General features: G+C 40.7%; 1 protein-coding gene across 1 annotated transcript in view; it reads right to left on the bottom strand.

Annotated features, from left to right (window-relative positions):
- LOC128738625 (sodium-dependent dopamine transporter) overlaps positions 1-20,280 on the bottom strand; it is a 63,059-nt gene that overhangs the window by 14,193 nt on the left and 28,586 nt on the right. The window contains exon 2 of the mRNA XM_053833912.1: positions 1,737-2,018. Within this exon, the coding sequence (XP_053689887.1) occupies positions 1,737-2,018 (282 nt within the window). The remainder of the gene's footprint in view (positions 1-1,736; positions 2,019-20,280) is intronic.

Raw genomic sequence — 20,280 nt, forward strand, 5'->3', positions numbered from 1 at the left:
GCGCCACGATAGGTTCTAACGCCGATGTTACTTCTGAAGTGCCTTCCATCAATTAAAACGCAGTCAACTTGCGAATCGGTCTGTTATGGTGATCTCCAGGTGCACCGATATGGGAGGCTATCTCGGAAGTAGAAGGAAGGAAAATCCCTAGAGATTTGCGACCTTTTGCAAAAACGTGTATTTGGAGTGCTTTTATAACTGCATAGAACAATATATTCTTGTAAAATGCAGCAAAAGTTATGTATTAAAAACTAATTTTAAACGAAGACAATACTTCTGATAGAGATAGAAATGCCATTTTGTCAAATCAGAGTGCTTGCTTTTACATTTTCTACAACTTCGCTGAAGAAATCAGGTCTCTATCTCTTATCTAAAAAAAGTTGCCATTTTTATTAAGCCATGACTAACTTTTGACACTTTCAGCTTATGGGGGCGGGGACATTCATGAGAACAAAAGTTCCGAAATTCAGCAATGTCTGAAATAAATGCAAAAGACGTCACGAAAAAGGACCGCTTTCCGTCCTTTTTGCCCACAGTGCCATGATTTGAATTGCAAATGTTTTCGAATTAAGAAATAATTTTTTTAACGAATTAGAGCGCTACAGAATTTCATTGAGATGGATTTAAATTGTATTGTTGTAATGTATAGCACAAGGCAAACATACTATTTTAAAATAAAACACCTCGAAACTGCAATCATTACGGAAAGACGCATGGATAAAATCTAGAATACAGCTCCAAAAGGGGGATTGAGAGTGACGGTAAAAGAGCAGATCCATTATCACTCGTTGAAAGCCATAATAATTTATAATACCCACGAAGCTCAGGGATCAACAGAAAAAAATCCTGCTTTGATTGTCGCCTGTTGCACACCCAAGTGGAGAAACGGTTAAAGTGACTTCACACATAATCTAACACAGTATCCTTCAGAATCGGAATGATTTCTTTAAGAACCTATGGCAGAGAACTACGCAAAGCAATGGTGCCGGTGGTGGTGGTGGAGGAATCTCTGAAGACGGATTCGCGGCTGAATGAACACAGAGAATAAAGACATCAACCGGTACAGACGATGACGACGACGATGGCGGTCGGTGGCGGTGCAGCAAGTGGGAGACAATGTGTTGGGAAAACAAGCCCTCCAGCAGTCGTGTATAGCACCGGACCAGAGCCTGGAAAGGACGCTATTAGAGAGGAAAAGAGGAAATTTCCGCTTTCTTTTAGTGGCACCACTCAACTTTGGCTTTGTGCCACACCTCCGTTAGCCGATTCGAACGTACTCGCCGTACCGCAAACCGCAGCCATAGCGTTCTTGTCATACCCTTCTCCGGCAGAACTTAGCACCAAGAAATAACTGGAGGGTGCGCGACCGGGAAATGAATCTCACAAAATCTGTCACGTACAATCTCAACTCTCTTAGAGGGGGTCCTGATGCGGATATGAACTGAACTGCCGCTACAAATCATGCCGGATTGTGCAGCCGTGGTGAGAAAGCTAATGATTGTGTGGGAATGTTCCCATCAAAAGGGCAGCTAAATAAGCCACTGGCTCGGAAAGGACATAGCAACAAGTGGCAGAATGGAAGGATAGTCGTAATTTGAAGCTACCGCTGAAAAAGTAAAATATGGAGGGACGCGAATTTAAATCGAAAAACTGAGGTTCATTTTTCATTTGTACAGTGCAAGAGGTTTTGTGTGTTATTAAATGTAAGCATAGGTTATTGCCGAACAGTTACATACCGCCTCCATTTTTGTAGCAGAGATACGGAAACCTCCAGACGTTGGCCAAATCGACAGCAAACCCGATCACCGACAGTAGGAAATCCACCTTGCCGGACCATGTTTCACGTTGATCCGCATCCGCTCGGTCGATGCAACTTTTCTTGGACGCGATTTTCAGCTGACCGAGGGTGGTCATCGCCAGAGCGACGTTTTCTCCGCTGCCGGCGTCGACGCCGTTTTCACCGCCCTCTCCCGAACCGCCAGAATCTTTGGATAGCTTAAGGCCTGACCCGATGTTGCCTGGAAAAAAGAAAGAATAGTAGAGATTTAGATAAAACTGTGATACAAGTTCATTCACTTGTATATTTATGACGACTTGTACGGTTTTAAAATTCCGTAAGTTTATCAGATCAAAATGAAATCTTGTGATTTATGAACTTATCGATTAGATATTATTCTAAGATTAATTTTACGGTAAACCTACATGATAGAAATGTATAAACAAGTTTAAGATAAACTAATTCCAATCATGTACGATAGAAATACAGGGGTACTTCGATATAACGTACCCTCGTTATTACGTACCCTCGATACAACGTCAATCTATATAACGTACAAATTTTCTCGATATAACATACATATTGTCAAGTGTTGCAAATCTCTTCAGAAATTGTTTTAAAGGTTTCATTCACAATAATTTAAATATCCTGTCAATATTACAGATTCACAATGGTCATCTAGTGCCGCGGTAAAGATTCCTGTGTTGCAATCAGGGCAATTCACAGCACAGTGGTGCCTAGTTGCAAAAACGCGACCATTAGCTATTACGTAAAAAATGCGTAATTTTTCAAGAGTGATGTTTTTGGAGAAGTTTATTATTAAAATACAGCGCATCTTATTGCCCAGACTATTAGTGTGACCGTGAATCTACCTATTAGGGTGATACAAAGTTTTGTTTTTTTAAATGCATTTCATTTCTTCAGCTCTTCATCCGACCAAGGCACTGCAATGTCAGTGATGGCTACTCACTTCATCTTAAGCTTCCGGTTTATTGTGTAAAGATGATTCTAGCAGGGTCTCTGAATACCGAGCTTTAGCGCCAGACGATCAGTCGCTACCAGATCGCTGTGATGCTATCAGAATTCCAGATAATCGGTCTAGTCCACCGATCCGAATCTAATTCGTCCACCGATGAATAACGCGTGCAAAATGGTGGTTTCGAAATCTAAAAGATCGCCAACGTGGTCGTTGCAAACTTTTTTCTGGCTTTTTTTCATTCTTTCACGCTTCATAGCATCGCTGAATATACGAATATCGTGTGCATCGCAAAAGTGCGAAACAACACGTTCTGCTGCTTATAAAGCAGCTAACATTAGTTTAAACTGTTCTCATTCCATGGCGATACTATTTTGGACTCTTTCAGGTGTCGTCCGATCATCCTATACCCCCTATATCGATCACGTTCAATGTTCAATATTCAATTTTTGAACAAACTCCGATGATGCTTCACAATGATGCTATATTCGTGATGATTCGTGAACATTGCCGATGTATGCATTATTGCTGAAAAGGCCGAATAGTGTGAGTTCATAAGGGATGTTCATCGGTTCAAATAATCATTTTTTCACGAATTCTCCAACCACTGTGGGAGCGCCATCACACAGAGTTCTCCGTGGTTCTCGTAAATAAATGTTGGACTAATATTCCCAACCGCAGGTAAATTGAATCAGAAACCATGGTTAATGCGAATCCTCATGATCAAAGCTTCGGGACGATCAGTTGAAGGGCCTTGGCGCGAATGTGCGGAGTATCCGCCGCTCTCGCACGGACGACATGATGCTTGAGCTCAAAAAGAATGCCAAGAAGAATAAGAAGGGTTCTGCCTACAAAGTGCTGCTAGAAAAGGTCCTCGGCGATAGCGTACAGATCCGCGCACTAACGCCCGAGATGACTCTCCAGCTTAAAAACCTGAGATCACTGAAGCGAGCGAACTAGCACGAGCTCTCAAGGAGCAATGTAACGTAGTGGTGACTACCGAGGCAGTTCGTCTGCGTAAGGGACCGGCGGGAACCCAGGTAGCAACTATAAGACTTCCACTGGTAGGCGGAAATGCAGCCCTGAAAGTGGCTAAGTTGAAGGGTTCAGTAGCCGGAGGCCTGCTTCCGGCGTTTTGAGCGGGGGCACAACTCCTGGAGCTGTAAGGGGCAGACCGAAGCCACCTGTGTAGGAGATGTGGCGGTGCGGGCCATATAGCGAGGGACTGTACTGCGCCGCCCAAGTGCCTGATATGTACCGGCCAACGGGACGCTAAGCACACAGCAGGAGGCCCAAAGTGCCCGGCAGGCGCGCCGGCGACTAAAACACGGGCGTAGTGCAGGTAACGCAACGAAACTTGAATCACTGCTACGCGGCTCAGCAGCTATTGTATCATGCAGTTACTGAATCGTTGACGGACATTGCCATCATCTCGGACCCATACCGTATCCCTGCCGGAAACGATAACTGGGTTTCGGATAGGTCCGGGACGGCGGCTATATGGACGACGAGCAGGTTTCCGGTTCAAGAGGTTGTGTCAATTGCAGACGAGGGATTTGCGGTTGCCAAAGTGGGTGGAATGTTCTACTGCAGCTGTTATGCTCCGCCGAGTTGGTCGATCGAGCAGTTTACGCGGATGGTAGACCGAGTATCAGTTGCGCTGACTGGTCTAAGGCCGGTGGTTGTGGCGGGCGACTTTAACGCTTGGGCGGTTGAGTGGGGAAGTCGTCACACGAACCATAGGGGTCGGATTCTGCTTGAAGCTCTGGCAAAGCTCAACGTAGATCTGGCCAACGTCGGCACCACAAGTACCTTCAGTGGGAATGGTGCTGAGTCTATCATCGACGTGACATTCGGTAGTCCTGGTCTGATCGGAGACTGGAGAGTAGACAATGGCTACACTCACAGTGACCATCAGGGGGTCCGCTATGGTATCGGTCAGATAATGAGGCGGCGAGTAGAGCCGACACTCTAACCACCCGTGGATGGAAGACATCACACTTCCATCCCGAAGTATTGGTGGAAGCGATCCGAAGAGAGTGCGGCTGATCATTTGGTTGAGATACTGTCACGAGCATATGATGCTACAATGCCTAGGAAAGGTCGACCTAGGTATGGGAGGTCACCGGCTTACTGGTGGACAGGTTAAATTGCGGAACTTCGCAGAGCGTGCTTTCGTGCGAGGAGAATTATGCAAAGAGCTCGTTCGGACGAAGGCAGGGCTGAATGTCGAGTAGCACTTGTTGCTGCATATGCAGCGCTTCAGAGTGGGATAAAAGCTAGTAAACGAGCCTGCTTTGAAAGGTTATGTACTAGTGCCAATGCGAACACGTGGAGTGATGTCTACAGGGTCATAATGGCAAAGACCAAGGGCGTGATGGCGTCCGCAGAGCAATCGCCAGAGATGCTGGAGCGGATCATCGAGGACCTCTTTCCGCGCCACGAGCCGAGGCCCTGGCCCCAGGCCGCTGAGTCGTCCCACGGCCGACGTTCCAGTTTAGCAGACCATACCCATACCAAGTAGCACATTTTTGTTATTTCTGGTTGCAGCAACCTATTTATGACTGCAATTAGTTATTAATCGGTTACCACAACTAGTTTATAACAATTGTGCTAGTAGGGTAGCGTAGGATGGTCGGCCTCCATTCAAACCAAACATCCAAAGTAACGTGGGCGACGGCGGTTACGAGGTCGGGGAGGAAGTGACGGTTACAAACGAGGAACTCATTGAGATCGCTAAATCCCTGAAGGCGAGCAAGGCACCGGGGCCAGACGGAATCCCGAATATGGCCATTAAAGCGGCTATTCTAGAGGCTCCCGAATTATTCGGGACAGTAATGAGTAAATGCCTGGAAGATAGCCACTTCTCGGACAGATGGAAGCGACAGAACCTGGTCCTATTGCCGAAGCCGGAAAAACCTCCGGATGTCCTCTCGTCATATAGGCCGATCTGTCTGCTCGATACTACCGGCAAGGTGCTGAAGTGGGTTATCCTTAACAGACTCGTACAGTACACGGAGGGTAGAAACGGTCTGTCAAGGAACCAATTCAGCTTCCGAAAAGGCAAATCTACGGTGGATGCCATCTTGTTTATCACTAAGACAGCCGAGGTGGCAATCCAGCGCAAGAGGACAGGTATCCGCTATTGCGCAGTTGTCACGCTCGACGTAAGAAATGCGTTTCATAACGCTAGCTGGGACTCCATAGCCAACCCGCTTCGGAACGTCCGGTTTCGCTGTGCAGAATTCATGAAAATTATTTCCAGAATCGTGTGCTATACTACAACACAGAGGAGGGTCAGAAGTGCGTTCCAATCATCGCAGGGGTTCCGCAAGGTTCCTAACTGGGCCCGGTGTTGTGGAACGTCACATATAACGAGATGTTGAAGCTATAGTTCCCGGTAGGGGTGGTGATGGTCGGCTTTGCGGACGACATCACCTTGGAAGTCTATCAGAGAATCTATCAGAGAGGTTGAGTTGGCGGCTGCCCGCTCTGTAAGCATTGTTGAAGATTGGATGCGATCTAGGAAACTGGAGCAAGCGCATCATAAAACGGAGGTTATCGTGGGGAACAACCGCAAGTCGGTGCAGCAAGCAAATATCAGCGTCGGGGACTGCACTGTTTCGTCAACGCGGTCCTTAAAATTCCTGGGAGTCATGGTCGACGACAAGCTCAAGTTCGGGAGCCACGTCGACTATGCCTGCAAGAAGGCTTTCACAGCTATTTCGGCATTGTCTCGTAGGATGTCTAATAGCTCTGCGGTATATGGCAGCAAGTGAAGGCTATTAGCCAACATGGTCCAGTCCATACTCAGGTATGGCGGGCCGGTGTGGTCATCGGCGTTAGGTACCAAAAGTTATCTAGCCAAGCTGGAAGCACCTATCGTCTCATGTGCTTGAGAGTGGCGAGTGCGTATCGTACAGTTTCACATGATGCAATCTGTGTCTTAGCGGGTATGATGCCTATTGGCATCATCATCAGCGAGGACGCAGAGTGCTTCAACCAACGTGGAACTAGAGGCATGCGAAGTACCATAAGATCGGCCTCGATTACCACATGGCAGCGGGCATAGTATAATTCCACAAACGGCCAGTGGACACGTCGACTTATCCCGGAACTATCCGGGTGGGTTAACAGGCGCCACGACGAAGTCAACTTCCACCTGACATAGATTCTATCAGGGCATGGTTGTTTTAGACAGTATCTACACAAGTTCGGGCATGCGGAGTCCCCCGCGTGTCCCGAATGCGTGGATGTTGAGGAGACTGCAGAACATGCTTTCTTCGCCAAACTCGTGTTTTAGTCTTTGACCTTGAAATGCGGTCAGGCATTAATATTAATATTTTTTTGAAACGATGGTTCTACAATTGATGGAGGGACGGTAGGGGCAAGTAATGAAATTTTTTGGGAAAGGAGGGGAAAGGGTAATAGGTAGCTACGATTAACAAGCTGTCGTTGTGACTCCTACTTTTTGTCCAATGCTGGAAGGCGCATGGGTCGAACCAAGCTATAATCAGAGATTATAGCAAAAGGTAGGAGTCACAACGACAACTTGTTAAGCGTAGCTACCTATAACCCCCTCCCTTTCTTTCCACTTTTTTCCCTGCTTTCCCAAAAAAATGTCATTACTTTCCCCTACCGTCTCTCCATCAATCGTAGAACCATCGTTTCAAAAAAAATATTAATGCTTTCTTTATATGCCCTCGTTTCGCGGGTGCGAGAAGCAACATGATGGCAGTGAGCGGGCAGGACACTACTCCGGATAACTTAGTCCAAAGGATGTGTTCCAGCTCGGACGGCTGGGGAGCGGTCAATGCGGCTGTTACCCAGATTGTACTTGAGCTACAAAACCGCTGGAGAGCCGATCAACAGCGAGTAAACAGCCTAACTACCATAGTCCAGTAGATATCTAAGAGGGTGCGTTAAGCACAATAGCCCCTCCCTGAAGTAATACCGATAAGGTGGTGCCAAGGGCGATTGAGGCTGGAGACTCGAGTAGGGTTTTAGTGGGTCTGGATCCTCACGCCTCATTGGGGGGGTCGGGATACCTAACCCCACTCCCTGAGCTGTCTTCTCAGGTGTCTGATAGTACCGTATCTTCTAAGGTGCTGAGCAGATTTCCCTACTCGTTAAAAAAGCTTGCCCTTGAAAAAACTTTGAATTTTAACTCAATCTTTTAAAAATCGCCTGCTTTGGTTGAGTGTTCGGAATTACTTGCGTTCATGGTATATTAATTTTTGAAAAGCAATATCTGTGAATGCTTTTTTCTCGTATAGCTCTTAGTCAATTTAAAAAATGGTGGTTTTCCTTCAGTTTCAAGCGACTGTTGGAAGTCATTATAAACAGATATCAACAAAAAATAGTTTAAACGTTTTAAACGGACCTTTGGAAATACTCTTGAGAACCTTCTATACTGTGGGCCTCTCTAGTTTTATAAGATTTTTATGTCTGTTTTATCACAGTTTAGTAGAACTACAAGTTTTATGGTCGATTTTAAGGAGTAAATATTGGAAACCTTTTCAAGTGTACCTTAAAATTGAATTTGTTACTTGGGCAAGGATGTTGTAATTGTTTTTTAAAAAGCTGCTTTCCAATAAAAACAAAATCAGCCATTATTTGTGTGAGGCAAGATACTAAGTAGATTAATTGAGTAGGTAGGTATAATTGCCTCCAACTGCTTTTGGAAATTTGTTTTGCAAAGAAGCAAGCTTCCTCGGCACTTTGCTGTATTCTGATAGAAACTAGGCTATTTGTGCGGCTCCAGTAAATAATAATAAGTTATAAAATAGGACAAAACCAAAACAAACCATTCTCTATAATCTTTTGATGCTCTGAAATTTTGTTAAAAGGAAGAAAAATGGTAAATATTTAAAGAAAAAAATAGCATTAATTATGTTGATGACAGATTATTATTAACAAGATTATGAGAAAAGTTGAAGTTTCAAAAGCGAAAATTATTTTAAAACCCACGAGTGAGAATTTTAATTGCTATTACAAAAGATTTAACTTACAAATCTTATACACTGACACAAAAAACAAATTTCAAAATTTCACCAAAAGCTCATAATTAGTCCAACTACGCAAAGTTAATCAACCTTGTCAGTTCAAATTTTACATCATTAGGCAATTGTGATAAATTTATCATTATTATTAATCACATATTACGTTTCAAAGTAAGCCAATTTTTAACTAAAACCCAGATGCGTTAAATTCTACGAAAGCGATAAATATAAATCTCCCCTTAATCATTGCGCCATTTACGGCGGCGTAGGTATCAACAATTTTGGAAGCCAAAGCAGCATCGAACAAAAGCGACATTCTGCTACAAATTTGCCATGATTGAAACCAATCATTTGACCTCATAATCCTCTCGACGGATTCCCTGAGCGATTTGAAATTTCAATCGCTCTTTATAAGCTCTTCCTCCTATTCTGTCTGAACGGTTCCCCGCTTTCATTTCATCCAACTTCTTTACTGCACTGCACACAACACAGTGAGGTGCGGCAAAGGCAAATGTAGGTGCCTATAGACAACCCCGATGATATCGCCGACTGCTTGCGAGGCAGCACAGCAAATGATCATCCCTCGATTTTGTTTCCCCCACCAGCTTCGAGGAATAAATGCAACCATTCACAACAGCAGCCCACAACAGCCCTCATGAATGAATTGGCTTTTGGGAGGGGGCGGAGGACAGCTCAAAGTGGCACTGATTACGTCACCAAAAATCCTATTTAGAAAAAATTGAATCGCTGACTGGGGTAGTAAGTGCTTGTCAATTTGTTGAAATATCCTGTCTCTGCATAGGCTCAGCAGACCCATATTCGGGAAATCTGTTCGACAAACATGAATGCTAAATGTCAATTGTCTTCACCATGCTGCTGTATTGGGTGAGTGGTAGGTGAGTGAGGTTCCATAAATACTAAATCAAATTATTGAGAATATTCAGGCGTTCTTCAGAGAGTGGCACCGTTGAAGCACTTTTCCACCGGATGGATAGATGGATGGATGGATGGATGGTTGGTTGACTGGAGGGAAAATCTTTTCTTTTGTTCTGATACAAATTGTCAATGGTAGGGGTATGATGAAGCACCGCTCTTCGGTGTTTGCAATTGAATGGTTATTTTCACTACTGCTTAATGAGAGGATATTTTTACGCCATCATAAAGATAAGGTCGATGAGTATAAATATTCCGCTATTTATTACTTGCGTTATTTGTGAAACACATTCTATTTCCACAATATATCTAAGGTCGACCGTTTATGACTTTGTGTCCCTGAAGATAGATGTTTCCGAAAAATCAAGCGATTGTATCGCCGCGTGTCATCATCGATGAGCTGCCTGCCGCAGGCCGATATCATTGGCCAGGATGTTTGACACAATTTGCATTGTGCGAAAAGGCGAGTGTTACAGCAAGGACTTTCGAGCTCGTATCCATTCACCCAACCGTCCAACCGTTCGTCCGCCGTCAGTCAACCATGAATGATATCGGTGTTCATCGCGTACAACAACGGAGCAATAATAATCAAATTTCCGCTTAAAATCAATTTTCGTCGCAATTTTCTCTCACACCCCGCAGCTTTTTTTCCTCCTAGTTCTGGGTGTTTCTCCTTCTCCAGAAAATGCCGACATTTACGGTCGTTGGGGTTGCCGCTCGAGAATGACTCCCTGCTGAAGCATCACTATTGCCCGCCTCGGCAGCGATCCGCTTGTTCTCACCTTCAGGTCCTTACATGAAACCGCTTCATCGGGTATATTTCGTTCAATGTGACGGTCGCACTCTAAACTACACAGAGGATAAAACATCAAAAACATTACCAAACACTTTATCAATTTGAGGATACTGACGCTTCGATGGCACGCTCTTGGCTTCCGAACAAGGTCGGCCTACGTCGGGATGGTGCTGCAGACGGACGATACTCTATTATTAGCATCCTGTTGTACATACAACACCGACTATGTCTATGTTGTATGATAAGCGCACATATCTATAACCGGTGTTTTTACTCGCTCCGGTAAAGGCGGAGGTAAAACATGCCGGCTCTCGATATATTCGAGTCTGTCCGGTGAACAATATTCCGATGATGTATTCACACCGTGATTCGTGACGATACTGACTAGGGTAATTATTCCGGAAATTAGGGAACAGTTTGAATGAGGAAAATATTGGCTGTGCTGCAGCTTGGCTTTTGGAAGGCAAAAACAAAGAACCTGTCGAGGTGAATCGTGATTTAAAAATTAAAAGTTAAGGAGACTTGGCTTGTTTTTGAAGATTTATAGAATAAGTATTTTATTATTTCAGAGTTTTATTTAACTGATTTGACCAGGAATATGGATGAAAAATGAAAGACGAACTAAGACGAACCGAACAAGCTCGATGCGAAAAGACATCTTTCCTCTAAAATCATCTATGTATACCTTGTTTTCGGAAGTTGTATAGAAACAAATATTTTTAAGTTTATTGGTAGATGTTTGGAGAAAAATTTTAAAACTTTAAAACACCGGTTTACTTTTAATTAGACGCAAGGCGACGCAAACAGGTTACAGCTAGTTCCATATAAAAAAGTATTCCGAGCAATTCGGAGAACAGCACTGACAACCTTAACTTTTACTACAATGAAAATATTCGAAAATTTGCAAAACGATAACGAGCTACGAAAACTAATTGTTGTATTTTTTCTAAAAGGCGTGAAAGGAGTGTATTACAGGCAACCATTTTCAGGTATTTGAATTCGTTGGGGGTCAAAAAGCGATTTTGCATGTCAATGTTTTTTAATCAAAATTATCGTACAGTTTAGGCCAAAGGATATGACATTTCAGACCTGGTCAGACCTGTACAATGATTTTAAAAAACCACTAATCCAGACATTAACAACAAACCGAATGTGAAGTTCTACCAAATACGACAGTAAATAGCCTAGGTGCTACATTCCGTTATCGAAACTTAACCTTCTGTTTTTATACGAAAGACTTCGCAGCCAGCTGCAGGACAATTGCAGGGCCAGTTGCTACGATCCTATTGACTCTAACAGCCTCTCCCAGTCGTGATTCGAGCATACGACGACTGGCTCATTAGGCCAGCGTCATACCTTGAAGCCAACTGGGACGACAGCAAATATCGACAGTATATCCGACTATGCATCTAAAACTATGTTGTGCCGATCAAAAATACCTCTAAAATATTGACTAGAAAGATTTAAATCATCCATCATATTCATCAGATATCTGACTGCCATTCATTTCAAAATATTCTCACTGGAACACACTTCACTTTTGACTAACGTATAAGTTCATTCATGGCTTTGAACAGCTAAAGGGTAAAGGCTAAAGGCTTTTTTCGCGTTTGAAATCCATTTGCTTCCATCCCATTTTATTCGGTAAGTTGCTTTGGATATACTTAAACTACAGTTATTAGATAGAAATAATATTTTTTTTTAATTCTATATTAGAGAGGTTTTCAGCCTGCGGCTGGTTCGCCTCTTAGAAATAATATTTTAATATAGTCAACATCATTACACTAGGCTATGAAATGGGGAAGGCAACTAGGAAAAAGCGCCCAACATAGCTCTAGCCATCCCAAGCCCTACCTACCCAAGTAACAATTCCAAGTTTTATTACGTACGTATAGTGGTTTTCATGACCAATTTCATAAAACCGCTAATAAAACTATGAGCTCCATCAGAGCTTTCTGATGATCGCTATAAAACTGCCTCCTGACTAAGTGGCCCACTCTTCAGAAGGTTTTCTTAACTGCTATAAGAATCAGGTCACAAGCTCAAGTAGTCGTATCACGCTCTGTTGAAAGCAGCAATAAAACCGATTAAGCTTTCGCTGCTTGACAGTTATCGCCATAATTTAATAAAGCTTTTCGCCTCTGGTGAAAGCTAAATAAGTTCGCCAGCATTATCAACTTGAAAATACATGCGTGAGCAGCAAAGTTATAGTTTTGCTGTCAGATTATTCTTATCGATTTGGTGGAGGTATAGCGACCATAATAAAATCTCCCGCAGAATATTTCATAAATTTTAAGCAATTGCATTGTTTTGCAGCATGTGCGCATTAAATTTCATCGTGCATATTGATATGATCGGTGGATAAAATTAACGCGCCACTAAAATTTTCGAAAACTGATTGTTTTAACAAAATAAATATATTCAGTTATTCAATTTCAATTTCTAGCGAAATCACTTTAGTTGCTTCCTGTGGCTGGACCGATTGAAAATAACTTTCTTTCTGCAAAACACTTTGCTTTGATGAATTTTTGTTTGAAAGCTAAAACAAAATACTAGAATATGGCAATGATTTTGGTGTTGAACTGTGGTATTCTTTATAATAGCAGCAAAAAACTTGGTTTGGTCAGGGTGCTACCGGTTTAATAACTATAAAACTAACAGATTTATAGCGGTTTGACAAGCAACCGCTATAAGATCAATTTTGATTGGTGCGCCATTTTGTATTGCTACGCCAGATTTATGGTAGTTTATAAGAGACGTGGTGCAGACAACAAGTTTTAATGTGGTAATATAAGCAACCACAATTAATTTGCTTTATTAACAGTTTTATTATGGTTTTCTAGCCAGCTATAAGTGTATTTGGACTCGTATCCTCTTGGTATTGCGCAATACCACAATAAAACCAGAGGTAATAATGAATACCGCAATAAAACCTTTATAAAATTCAAGTAAAACCAAGTGGACTGAAGGATAGTTAGTCGAAACGTCCGCTGAAAGCATCATAGTTTTTATTTTCACTGAAAAAATCAACTAAAGTGATATATAAAATTCACGGTGACTAACTCTAACAAACGATAAAAACCGAGTGGCTTTAGAATTGTTACTTGGGTAGCGCCTCCACGTGGCCATACCTAGAAATACTTCAATTTGTATAATTAAGTAGCCAAGTTAGGAGGTGCGGAGTCATGCGGTTTTCAGTTCCTTACACCTTACAAATGTAGTTTTAGGCAACAATTAAACCATACGACTTTATTTTCAAGTATTATATGATTTAAACTCATTTTTTGGCCATCTAATCTATTTTCAGAGAGCGAAATAAGGCGCTATATCCTTGGCCAATTGCAGCCTGGCTTCTGGTTTAAATGCCATTAGTTCATCCCTGAGGGTCCGGAGTATCACTTAACCTTTATTAGCAAAGATACTCCCAACGACTGTAAATAAAACATTATCTATGTATATAGGGAGCGTTTGGTACGGGAGGTCCACGCTTTCTTCCTCCCCCTTGATTTCAAGGAGTTTAATGGAGTTAGGTATTTTTCTGGTTCCACTTGATTCCTTGGAATTCTCTCTGCGGTACATGCTGCGCAGTTGGCCTGGCCGTTGACAAGAAAAATGATTGATTCAAGTAATCGTCATTTTCCAGCTTAGAGCACATTATTTTTCTTGGTTGAGCTCCCGTTATCAAACCGACCATACCAAAGGGGAATTCAACCAAAAAAAACCAATGTGCTCTAAAATAAATGAGATAAGCCCTATTCGATTCTGCGGACTTTTTTACACAAAATAATTAGGTTTTTAACTTTTGTTTGCTCAAAACCTTGCTTGGACTAAGGGTGAAAAATATTAAAAATAAGGGAAAATGTGCAAAATGGGGCACTTCCCGATGATAAACAGGAAAGGGGTCGGCACCACGCGATTCTCCGCGACCAATTGAGAAATACTAGGCTATTATGAAGCAGAATCTTCTGAAACATCCTAAAGTAGCCAAAACAGTTGAAAAAATGAAGAAAGTGTGGGTAAATATGCAAACCGTGTCGATTTTGAGGTTGTGCAAGATCTCATGGATGGGTCTGAGGCCAAAATGCGGGCATTCGGATACGGAGGCGAAATTTAATAAAATAAAAACACTAAAACTAAGCTTAATTGTTTCAATTGACCCTGGCCCTGAAAGTTTGATGGCAATCGGATAAAAACTCGAGTTTTGCGAATTAATTTTGTATGTTGCAATTTTACCGTGGACACCCTTTATATACGCATTATTGCATTGTTGTCAAAGTTTTTGCATCAAACGAGGCACGAAAGCAAGAAATGTTAAATTCCCGTACAAAAAATTACTTCGTAAATTCGTCCCTATGTCCCTATTTCAACCAAAGTTGGCATAATTGTTCATTCCGACCCCACAAACAATTTCCCAAGATATTATGCCGATTGATCAATCCCCCTAGCAGTGGCGCTATTTCCTTTTTTTACAGATTTTCAAAATAAGTAATTTTTCGGGTTCAAATATCTCTGAAACAGTTTGATGTGAAGACATGCCAATATACTTTTTCTATGGATTTTTGGCCGCGCAATCTAATTATGTTATCAGTTTTTATCTAATTTATCAACATCATACATCTTTTGCAATTTAAAACGAAAAATGCGAATATCTCAATATACGCCCAATTTTATTTTCAAATAAATATGCTCAAACTGTTCGCCAGAAAATTCTACATAAGAATCACTTAACTAAAAAAAACAATATTGGTAGTTTGGGAGATATGGCGTTTTGAATATCTGGGGCATGCGTAATTTTAATTGAATTGTTAACGAAAGTATATTTAAACACGTCTACCTGAAACTTCCCGACATTTTCAAGGCTTAATAATGTATTTTAATGAAAAATGTGCATTTTCAACATAGAATCAGCATAATAAATTTTGATGTTCTGGATTCTTTTGTATATATTTAATTAAAAGTAACAGATTCGTAAAATTTTTTATAGTTTTATTATTTAAGTGTCCTTATTATTTGAGCGACATAATGCATTGTTATGTCGACTAATATGGAATTTCACTCCTGAGATTATTTGAAAGTTCGAAGTAATTTCGAAACTTGAAAATGGCTTTATTAACACTTTATTGCACTATGGGAAAAACTAGTCTAAAAACGAACGACATTCAGAAATGGTCTGCCAACTGATGAAATATAAGTGATCTTATGTAAAATTTTCCGGCGAACCTCATGGTGCTTCCTTAATTTTCATCGGAAAGTACCAATTTTTGCTGATTTTTCCCTATTCTTAACAATATTTTAACATAATGGACTTTATCAGGCAAGACTTTAAAAAAGCAGAGCCTAAGAACCCAATTATATTATACAAAGAAGTTTGTAGAATCGAGGAGGATTATTCCAAGTTTTATTTTCTCAAAATCTTGTCTGGTGTAATCCAATCAGTATAAATATTGCTATAAATAGACGAAAATTAGCAAAACTTGATACTTTCCGATGGCAATTAGGAATGAGGTAGGCATCATGGGATTCGCCGGAAAATTTTACATAAGATCACTAATATTTCAGGAGTTGGGAGACCAATTCTGAATTTCGTTCGTTTTTAAGCCAGTTTTCCCCATAGTGCAATGAAGCCATTTTCAAGTTTCGAAATTACTTCGAACTTTCGAATAATCTCAGGAGTGAAATATCATATTAATCGACATAATAATGTATTTTATATCGCTCAAATAACTAGGACACTTAAACGCCATATCTCCCAAACTACCAATATTGTTTTTTCTAGTTAAGTGATTCTTATGTAGAATTTTCTGGCGAACATTTTGAGCATATTCATTTCAAAATAAAATTGGGAGTGGTTTGAGATATTCAAAATGTAACAATTATGCCAACTTTGGTTGAAATCGCTGATGGTCGGATCCAAACCTTGTGTACGTTTGAGATGGAATGACCCATATACAACAATCACATGATGCTCATTTATCTCATTAACGTCAACATTTATTTCATCATACCTGAAAGTGAAAATCAGGCTTAGTGAAACTAATGAAACACCTCTTGTCTCTAAGTTGATAAGTATTTCCTCTTACCAACATATATATTTGGAGATATAATAGCGCATACATTAGTTTTCGCTGACAATATAGGGTATGTTGCTGCTTCGTCGTAATTGCCTATTTCCGTCCTATCGAACACAAATTATTAAAAATATCAGCATTTACATCAGCATTAGCATACAATGCAAACCTAGTTATTCCCTAATATTTTAGTTTGATGTCTATCATACGCGATCAATCAAAGTGAGCAGAGATCTATTTAAATGCTTTTTATCATTAAAGAAGTCCTACCAGCCAAATTTCCTACGTTTTTTCGTGCGACGAAGAAGAAAATGTCGACTAATCGTTTTAATTTCCGTCATTCATAAATGAAAATAACTCACGCAAGGCATTGTCGTTATTCAACAGCCAGGAAAACTTGCCTGACTTGCAGAAATTTTGCAGAATACATGCGCGTTAGCTTCGTAAACATTGTTGTGATTTTTAGCTCGGACGATGAAAAATTTTGATGGACGGATTTTAAAACGGTACGACGAATTTAAGAAATAAAGTCAGTGGCGTAAGTTCAACAATATGCTTTAATAATCGTTTTTCAGTGATTTCTAAGTTCACAGAACGGAAGGTAAGTGTGGTTTAGTCAAATCAGCCCAAGAACTTTTGGAGTCTTCATTAAATCTATCCATCAAATGATGAAAATTAGAATGGCTTTACTTACTACGACGGGAATTAGAAATAAACCCTATCTCTGTCTGATTCACGATTTTGCACTGTTTTCTGTTTATCTATTGAAACGAGAAAGTCTAAATCTATCTATTATGCGGCTACATGTGACTGGGCTTCATTTACTAATCTAAAGAGCACCTTGAGAATCATCGGAAAGTACAGTAAAAAAAAATTAACGACGCTAGCAAACACTACTCGAGCACAAGCAATTGCTAATAGGCCCCCAACCTTGTAGTTAACTTTAACTGAAGATCTCGAGCCTGTCACTTGTTCTCGATTCGTTACGGTCAACTGATGATCCACACGTGCTTGCCATTTTTAGAAGCGCGAGTCATACCGGCTATTACACCAAAGGTGAAAGAAATACTAAAACGATGTTTCCGATACATCATCATTGCATTAGAAGCAGAAAAACATACCTTTGTCCTTTGGCTTTCCCATCACGAGTTGCCGTTCCGGTCCGGGAACGCTCGTGGTGCGGTATTCGGTGCGGTTAACGTTCGGGGAATTCCACTCTGTTCTGGAACCACGCGTCTTTTGCTGCGAGAAAACCACTCACTAATCCGATTGATCAAAATTACTCACTGAACCGCATCATTACAATCAAAACCTGTTTTTGGGCACTTTCATCGCACGGGCGGCGGCGTCGCGAAAGGGAATGGGCAAACTCAAATAAAGATCATTCTTATTCAAGCTCACTTTCACATACTTCTAATTAAGATCGTTTATGTTTAAGAGAGCAGTGACGCGACTGAGACAACTGGGGAGTGAGAAAGTATGGTGGTTTAATCTTATTAACCAGCTAAGCCGAGCTGTAGCAATCAAGACCGATCTGCTCGGACTTCTAAGCTGTATAATAACAGAACAGAGCGAGTAATCACGATACAACTGTAATCAAATATTTCCTCTGACTTGATGGTGCACACAAGAATGTTTGATCCAGGCAACTGGTCAAAAATCATAAGTCGCTTTATTTGATTCAGGTCGAATGAAACATAGAAATATTTTGGAAACATGTTTAACTAAAAATAAAAAATAAGAAAACTTATCCAATTTAATTCTACTATGTGTATTTTATTCAATGACAGATACGTATTTCGCCTACGACTTGCAGGCTTCCTCAGTGTCTGTTTTCGAACTCTTCGAAAACAGACACTGAGGAAGCCTGTAAGTCGTAGGCGAAATACGTATCTGTCATTGAATAAAATACACATAGTAGAATTAAATTGGATAAGTTTTCTTATTTTTTATTTTTAGGTTTCGTATTCTACTAAGACGCTCCAAAAACTTCAGTCAATGTTTAACTACTTATGAAATCGAACTTCGACAAATCCCGTGTTAACTATAATAGTGATTTTCCTAAAATTCATAAAGAATCATAAAGTTCAAGAAATGTCTAAGTCTTCAACATTTCATACGTTACTTTCCTTATTCGATATTTTATTAATTATATTAGTGGAATTTCCCAATCAAACAATTTACTTTATTTAATCAGGTTAGTGCCCGTAAAAATATCTTTTCGGTAGCTGAATGTCATTAAAATTGCATATTTTGAAGTTTTGCCCAAGTTGCTGAGCCGAAGAGCCCCATGTGATGGCGGTACGAATCAAGCCTCTCAACTCCGGAACGAAAACTATGAATCTTCCTGAAAGTGCAGGTGGTTGGTACGATTATATTTTCCCCTTTGACTGGTTCAGAGGTAACGTAGTGAAATACCGCAACGTTTGCGGTTAAACAATTGATTCCATCAGTACCGGCGCGCGTTGACGATACTGATTGTACGCTACCATAAGTCACGCGTCAATAAACAAGCCAATATCAATAAGTACGGAATGAGATTTTTTTGCTGTTTTTATTGCCACAGATGAGTGTTCCGACGAGACCCGAGACGGTGAGATCAAATGTTCTCGAGCCACGATGGATCGTAGAAAAGTTGTTTTCGAGATGGATTAGTTGTCGGTTCTCGGAGATGAATATCTGTTTGAATAAAAATGAAGTGCCTCGTATGTTCGTATGTTACGATATAACACAGGAACGGATTGACGGAAAAATTTAATTTGATTTTTTAATATTGGATTCCGACAGGCTGATAATGTAAGGGAAATTCACTAGACAAATTTACAAAATAGCGGAGCCATAAAACAAAATATTGTTTCCATAGGATGTACAATATCACCGCATCTTAATTTTGCATCATAAAACATGCAGAATGCGGATTGTGCAATATTCAAGTAAATACTCCGTAGATAAGGTGCCGCATAATTGTTTATGATAAAACCAACAGATGCTGAGTACTCCTTTCTGGTGCAAGATTGTTATCACTCTTGCACGAGCTATTTTGAAAGGGCACCTCTATGCAGCTGCAGTAGCATATATTTTCCGCCCTTTGACATAATATAACAAACAAATCATGCTTCGAAATCAAAATTTCTAGGCTCACGAGCTAGGATTGGCATGTATCGATTTCCGATGCTGGTTCGCTGGTATTCTGGTAGACTGCTAAATGCTAAAAACAAAAAAACAATGCGTCATACATAACATGGATATTCCCAGACCGGCGATGTTGGTATTGTTGGTATACATTGTATGTTCTCGAATACCTGTTGCATTCTATGTTCTCAGCTGGAGTTAAAGATTAAAAAACTCAATGATTGAAATTTTGGTAGTAGCACCAAGAAGAGAGATATAACAGGATAAAAACACCTTCGTCATAACTATAACGTCATAACTAGTGATGTCCGAAATTTTCAATTATTCGATTACCGATTAATCGGTGAGCGTTGTCTGCAGTAATCGATTAATTCAACTATTCGTGCTAGTGATGTTCGATTAAAAATATTCGAATATTTCTTTGATTAATTCGATTAATCGAACGATTATGAACGATTAACGAGCTTTATTCTAGCGAGTATTCTTCGTGCTCACTGAACTATTCGGTTAATTCAACTACTCGTGCTGGCAGTATTCGATTAAAAATTATTCGAATATTCTTTGTGTTATTCGATTAGTTGAATAAATCGAACGAT

This window comes from Sabethes cyaneus, chromosome 2, assembly GCF_943734655.1.
Source record: "Sabethes cyaneus chromosome 2, idSabCyanKW18_F2, whole genome shotgun sequence".
In the NCBI taxonomy this organism is placed as follows: domain Eukaryota; kingdom Metazoa; phylum Arthropoda; class Insecta; order Diptera; family Culicidae; genus Sabethes; species Sabethes cyaneus.